This window comes from Hyperolius riggenbachi, chromosome 3, assembly GCF_040937935.1.
Source record: "Hyperolius riggenbachi isolate aHypRig1 chromosome 3, aHypRig1.pri, whole genome shotgun sequence".
NCBI lineage: Eukaryota > Metazoa > Chordata > Amphibia > Anura > Hyperoliidae > Hyperolius > Hyperolius riggenbachi.
The window spans coordinates 366,149,861-366,157,505 of NC_090648.1; the positions used below are offsets into that span (position 1 = coordinate 366,149,861).

General features: G+C 46.6%; 1 protein-coding gene across 1 annotated transcript; it reads right to left on the minus strand.

Annotated features, from left to right (window-relative positions):
* Nucleotides 1-379: 379 nt before the first annotated feature.
* Nucleotides 380-3,997, minus strand: ADRB2 (adrenoceptor beta 2). Its single transcript, XM_068277144.1, has one exon. It carries the CDS (start codon nt 3,785-3,787, stop codon nt 2,573-2,575), a length of 1,215 nt encoding a protein of 404 aa, XP_068133245.1. The 5' UTR covers nt 3,788-3,997; the 3' UTR covers nt 380-2,572.
* Between the last annotated feature and the right edge of the window lie 3,648 nt (nt 3,998-7,645).

Consider the following 7,645-nt stretch of genomic DNA (forward strand, 5'->3'; position numbering starts at 1 on the left):
ATTGTTGGATATGTTCTTATAGCCACGTTCCCCATTGTGCAAGAGTGTGGCCGTACTGAGCCTGTGCGAGTATGCCGAAGCTGCTCATCCATGAGCAGCTCTGTGGCACAATACCCACGGGTGACTGATACCACCGCGCTCATGCACAAAAGAACAGTATGGCCACAAACTTTTACAGCATCCAGGGCAGCGGTGGCGGTCTTGAGGAGGACACAAGAAGACTCTGGAGGATCCAGAGGCTTCCCTCTTCTTAGGCAAGTATCAAATTTTATTTTAAAAAAACTTTAAGTACCCTCCCCGGACACTATCACCACCAATCCATTCCCCACCATGTTTTATGTAGTATAAAATAAAAAAATAGAAAAACACAAACAACATGTTCACTTACTACAATGACCTTTAATTGCGAGCAACATACAATACTGTACGGCTTGGAAATGTGCAAAGGAGCTAAACTGCTGGTGGCATGCTTCGCAGTGGACAGGAATACCGTGGACATGCTCAATCACAATGATCACTATTTAGCAACATGATGTAAAGAGCAATGATGTGCGGTAACCCATAACAACCAATTACAAATCAGCATTCATTCATTAGTCTGCACCAGAGTGCTGCAAGATGGAATCTGCTTACCACCTGTTACTGCACACTAATGCTCTCTGCATTTCAACACTAAACCTGCATTCAAGCTTTATTAGTGAAATCGTGCAAAGCACGGTATTGTACACAGCTAAGTAACACATGACAACCACTCATGTTTCTGGACTGCAGAGCTGTGGAGAAAAATTAGATTGTATGGTCTGCCTTATACTTCACTATGTACATAACCTGTGCACTTTGCACGTCTTATTAAAGAAGCCTGAATATTTTAGTCTGACCTGGAGAACTCATCCCCCTCAATGCAGTGACACAGGAATCCCTAAGGGGACTTTATGTAAGTGAATCATTAAAGAAAATCTATCCTATGATTTTTTTTTCCGGTGCAGTAATTGATTAACTCAGCCTGTTCTTTATTTTACATGACTCTCCATGCATTGGAGTGGAAAAAACACAGTTCTACGCCAAGTTGTGAACTTCGTCACCAGCTAGCCTTCTAGAGATGCGCTAGGAACGATTTTCTGTCTGGACTAGGAGGACTGTTTCAAGTAATTGGTTAACTTCCCCAGCAAGCAAGCAGGCTATGGGGAACATCTGTTCTTCCCCATCTAGAAAGACCTGCACAGATAACTAGTTACGGAAAAATCTAAGCAAGGAAGCCTGTGCTTATGTTAAACTAGCTAGTAAACCTAGCTGTGGATACATAGGTGGATCCTTTTCATAAGCGGTCACCTTCCACTGGTCTTAAAAAAAAAAAAAAAAAAAAAAAAACACTTAAAAAGGTTTTGAGATTAAGAAATAATTATAATTTATTCCAGATTGCTGCACTGTTGTGGATCTTAAAAAAACAGCCATTGTAATTGTGGACCTATTGAGGTTTACTTTTCTGTGGAATCTGATCGGAGTTCTTACATAATATTTATCATAGTGTGTCACCTGCTCCCCACCTCCTGCCCACTATCACAGTGGGTACACACTGAGCCTATTAGTAAAGTTTACATATGGTAATAACAGAAAACCCATAAGAGCAATAATAGAAACTAAAAGCTAAAATATCATCTTGCCAATTGCCAGTTGATGTTCACCAATTCAACCTCTTAGGGGGAAAAGATAATACATTTTTATATCCCCTCCCCCAATTGCCACACCAGTGCAGTAAATCGCTCTCTACAAATGTTATGGTCTGCAGGTCTCAGTTATGAAAGGGATGAGTTCTCCTATCGACTTTGGACTTTCCTGCTAAAATAAGGTGAACCCAAAATAACCTTTAACTCTTTCATACCCCAGAGGAATCCTTCACTTGAAGGTCATTCACATTACTACTGTCAGCCAATGCATTATTTGGGGGTAGCCAAAAGTATAATTATAATAGTCCAAAACACTTTTTGACCCTGGTTCTCCAGCCAGGGCTTAAAAAGGGTCTAGGCAGAGTTTAGTCTCTGTACACAGTTTCTACTATCTCTCCCTATGCCGTTTGTTGTCCCAGGCATATATCTGGGATTGGCATCCACTGGATTAACCTATGCACTGCTGAGGAGACCAGCCACCTCTGTAGTGCAGTGTTCATTCTGTAGTCACACGACTTATAAGGACACACATACACACGTACACAATATAATAAAATATGCAAGACATTTAAAAAAAACATTGTTAACACAAAAACATGATCCTTTCAGACTTATGAGGTAGATTTTTCTCGGTATGCCAACGAGATAAGACAGTAACACATTCAAAAGCCCAATGCTTCAGTGAACATCCTCTTACCTTAATTTAAGAAGTGAAACTATACAGAAAGAAACACTTGCCTAATAAAAATGTATACATCCTGCAAGTTATGGGCACCGCCCGGCTGCAATAAAACACAACTTTAATATAAAGAAAATACGTCTGTATCCTTTTTGTCAATACATCTAAAAATAGGTCTGATGGACCTTTGTATTGCAATCTATCCCAATTTGTTGTCAGTGTTCATATCCTATAATAAGCAATCATCCTGCGTGTTGTGGTTTTTGCCAAGTGGGTCCAAGCTGTAGTCCACTACAGTACCTTCACAGTGTACCAGGGATGGACTAGGAGTCTTGTCCTCCTTGAAGAAGACTTCATTAGTTCTATCTCTGCCCGTGTTAGCCTCAGATTCTTCATTGTACACACTGTTCCCATTGCTCTGAGGATATCCGTTCATGTAAAGCTTAGTGCTCGACTTCTTCATACACAACAACTCTTGAAAAGCGTATCTAAAGTCTGGACTCCTGCAGTAGATGAATGGGTTGAAAGCGGAGTTCACATAGCCCACCCAGTTCAAAAAGTTGTAAACCTGTGCAGGAATGATCTCCTTGTGCATCACTTGGACTATGTTGACGATGAAAAAAGGAAGCCAACATAAAGTAAAAGTACCCATAATAATGCCCAATGTCTTCAGTGCTTTGTGCTCCTTCAAACAAAACTTGGATGTCCTTCTGTTGACTAGTTTACCATTGGCGTCTTGTTGGTTGTGGAACCTCCCTTCGCATTTGTCTATCTTCTTAAGCTGTTTCTTGGCCTCCTGGAAAACCCTGGAGTAGACAAAAATCATGACTACCAGGGGAAGGTAAAACGAGATGATGGAAGATGATATGGCATAAGCTGGGTTGGTATAAAAGTAACAGCATGTTTCATCATTGTAACATTTCTGTGCATTCTCCTCAGGAGTTCTATACCAGTGCATGTTGATCGGGAGAAAAGAGGTGAGGATTGACACAATCCAAACTATGAGGATGATAATCCTAGCTTTGCACTTGGTTAGCAGGCTTTGATACCTGAATGGAGAGGTGATTGCAAAATACCTGTCCACTGCAATCACACACAGCGTCTCTATACTTGCGGTCACGCACAGGATGTCCACAGAGGTGAAGAACTCACACCAGAAGTTGCCAAACTCCCAGGCACCCATGATAATGACACTAGCCCCAAAGGGTACCACTATCAGCCCCATCACCAAGTCCGCACAGGCTAGGGACGTGACAAAGTAGTTTGTGACAGTTTGCAGTCTTTGGAACTTTGCTATAGCTGAGATCACCAGAACATTCCCAAGGACAATTATCAGGACAATAATGGACATCAGTATGCCCATGCCCACCATCCATGGTTCCCCGGGCTTCGTGCCGTTGTATGTAGAGTTGAAGTCGATCTGTGTCGCGTTAGGGCTATCCATAACGCTACGGGCAACTTTATTTGCGGTCCTTGATAGCAGTCACTTGACTTTGTCTTGCAGCGCTGGAGATGGTGTCTTCCTGCATGTAGCTGTCCGTGTGACACCAGTGCGGTCACCCATAGGGTAGGCGTAGTTGCCCTGCAGTGTCGTGCATTGGCTGCTGTGATGACAGCGGGTGAAACATGCAGCGCTCTCCCGTGCTCCTGACACACACTGCCACATCTGAACTCATCTCAGTCCTCGCCGCTTTTAATAACACCCCTCCTGACGTCACCACTCGACGGCCAATCCGTGGAGAGCGGCGGCCAAGTGTCACTTTCTCTGCAGAAGTTGGTGAAGTTTAGCAGCGAGCGGCGACTGCGTTGCTGTGTGCTGCTACGTCTGTCCTATGCTCACTCATCGCCGTGTGCCGCTCTGCCCACACGTGTGTGCCCTGCTTCCATGTGCTGCCCGCACCAGGTCCCTTCCCGATAACAGCATGTCCAGAGCATTCCGCTTGCCTTCAGTCTTTACGGTCATTACAGTGTCCTTACACTTCACGTTTTTCACCAGTGGCGTAGCAATAGGGGGTGCAGAGCAGAGGCAGCCACCGCATCGGGGCCCTTGGGCCAGAGGGGTCCACCCTCTATCACAGTATTAGCTCTCTATTGGTCCTGTGCTTGTATTAATCACTTATATAGATGCTTTGAATAGTAGTAATCATTAACACACTGTTCCCCATCCCCTTCTCTTGCACCTCTGAGTGACACTGATTGTCCTTGGCAAGTTTTGGTGCATTATATCAATTGTTATGTATGGAGTGCTTAGGGGGCCCCATGTAAAACTTGCACCGGGCCCATAGTTCCTTAGCTACGCCACTGCGTTTTACAGAAAAGTTAAGGGAGAAATACACTATGTGTCCACTAATGAGACAATCTTGATTGTATAAGCTATACGATTTCTATGCAAGGGACTACTTACAGTATTTTATTTGTATCCTTCACAAGTTTGGTAAGACTGTATAATTAAGATTGTAGGTGACCATCAGATAGATCCCTCTCTGTTCATTATCTGATCAGAGAGGGATCTATTACTGCCACACACTGTAAACAGGTTTTTAATAGATTTCAGTATGATATCTATTGATCTGTGGAGGTGCAGGTGCCCCGGCTGCTGAGCCCCCAGGTCTCCATGTCTATAGCCCCCCTTTCCCTGCTGCGGTGCTGAGTGTTACAGCAGAAGGCAGGCTCGCCTATATGCCAACATAGTACGTGACCTCACATGACCATGTACATGACTTCGGGCCATGAGGTACACCAACCTGTTAACTAGGGAGTAAAAACACAGGAAGAGCTTGCTATTGGATAGGCGAGTGCAGGGCCGGCCGAAGCAGAGGCGAGAGAGGCTCCAGCCTCAGGGCACAGTGTAGAAGGGGGTGCACAAATCACTCAGCTATCATACCCCTACTGTGTTTGAAGCAGAGAGATATAAGAAAAGGGGATACATGGCAGTGACTGCAAGCCAGATAACTAGAGACTAAGGTGTTGGGGGCCCTGGGGCACCTCTAAGTCTAATAGCAATAAGTGTGTGACGGCTGGGGTGGGAGGGATCAGGGCCGGATTACTGACCAGGCAAGAGAAGCAGTCGCTTGTGGCCCCCATTCAGAGTGAAAGGGGCCCCATCAGCAGATAATCCAGCTCTCACCATCCTGTCAAAAGACGCCGCCTGCTGCTGATGGTCTTCAGAGCTGGGCTTTCCTCCTCCTCATGTGCGTTCTGCTGCTGCCCGTTCCTCCCTCCCTCCCTTCCCATGGAGAACCACAGCTGCAGCAGGCAAGAATGATAGCAGCTGATGACAAACTCCCACTCACCTATCCGTGATCCAAGCAATAAAGGTCCCGTCCGTCATCCGAAACCCATCTGTCTAATTTACAGTATGCTTTGAATTTTCTGATTCTCAGATCACACAGAAAGTAGGAAATAGTAGTAACAGAGCGGTGGCACTCTAGAGCAGACTGATGGGCTCCGGATGACGAGACCTCTATAGCTTGGATCGCAATAGATAAATGCGAGTCATCAGGTGCAGTCATTCTCACTCGCTGCGACTGCCCTTCTCTGCGGTATTATCATATTCACAGGGGTGGAGGTCGCATGGTGGATGTGGCTATCTAGTTTCGGAGGAAATTGGTTCTTCAGTGGTGGGGGTAGTGGTTATGTAATTCTGTCTGGGGAGCGGCTTCTGGCAGTGTTCAGAACTTTCTGTTATTGCCAGGCTGGAGACAGGGACAGACCTAGACCAAATTGCGCCTGGGGCAAGGTCAGGTTTTGGCGCTAAACTGCCATTCCCATCCAGTTTTGGTGCCTAAAGGTCAGGTTTTGGCACCTAAACTGCCATTCCTCATCCAGTTTTGGCGCCTAAAGGTCAGATTTTGGTGCCTAATGGTCAGGTTTTGGCGCCTAAACTGCCTTTCCCTATCCAGTTCTGGCGCCTTTTTAAGAATTCAACAAACTGTGCCTGGGGCAAGAGACCCGCTCGCCCCCCCCCCCCCCCTAGATCCGTCCCTGGCTGGAGATGCAGGCGAAAAGTGCTGCCGCTGTGATATCTGACACCATCTTCACAGGGGTGCCCCGAGTGACAACTTCCCGGCCATTCTTCTCTCACTCTGCATGTTGCCGCTGCTATTCCGTGCTTTGTGCACCCGCAGAGGAAGGAGGACTGTTGCCCATTACAACCAGTAGTGCAGCTGCCCTGGGGTGTGTGGCATGTTGCTGTGCACACATCAGCTGCATCTTCTCATTCTATTATGACATTAGTAGCCCTAGGTCTCTTCAAACCACCGCCACTGACGCATGTCAGTGCGCATGCATGCGCACCTGTTCGCCGTGTACAACCATCCGTGGCGTGTGCGTACCTGTTCACCCGGCCCCCTTGCCCCGTCCTCCTGTCCCAATGGCTGTCTGTCCTGCACATGCGAAGTAGCGCAACACACGGACAGGGACAGGATGACGCAGGGACACCTGCGGTTTTATTATATAGGATAATGGGGGCCCCAAATCAGTTACTTTGCTTAGGGCCCCATTTAGTCTTAATCCGGCTCTGGGAGGGATGAAGGGGTGCACTTTGGTGCCTTAGCCTTGGGTGCTGGAGGACCTTGCCCCAGCTGTGGGCGAGTGTGTGCTCAGCTGCAACATTCACTATAGGTCCTAGGGAGTGCACATTTTACACGGGGGGTGGGAGACTGGCCGAGGGTCCGTCGGTCCTCTCGAAATTGAGCGCTACCACTGCTGCTCATCTGACCACCCCGTCAAATGAATCTCTCCAGTGTGCAATCAATAGTTTTGATCGTTGTCGGCCAGAAAACAATTAAAAACACAATCTGGCAGCCATGTTGCAGAATTGATCTCTGACAAATTTGATAATAATGGTTGAATCTACAGGAAAAATTTAGCTTACCCCAACTAATCTAAATAAATGGATAGGGCATACTCCCTATTCATCCCTCGTGCATGGGTGTAGCAATCATCCCTGTGACCCCTGCCATCACAGGAGGGCTTGGAGGCTTTTGGGGCCCTTCCACCTCCCTCTCTCCAACCTCAAGTGCAGCCAATTAGCAAAGAAACCGCATACATATGAAAACGGCGCCGGTAGACTTGGGCACAGGATACAGCCGGTATATGGCTGGTCCTGATTGTGCACAAGTCTAGGCCATATTAATTACTATTCCCCCTCCAGGCTGCCATGGATAGTGGGGGAATTATATAATTCAGCTTCCAGCGATTGCTGGAGGCTGAATTATTGTGTTTTTTAAGCAACTTCGGCTCCGTCTTCTGACGGCACCGACGTTACTCACTGAGCACCGTTATAGACTTATTCCCATTA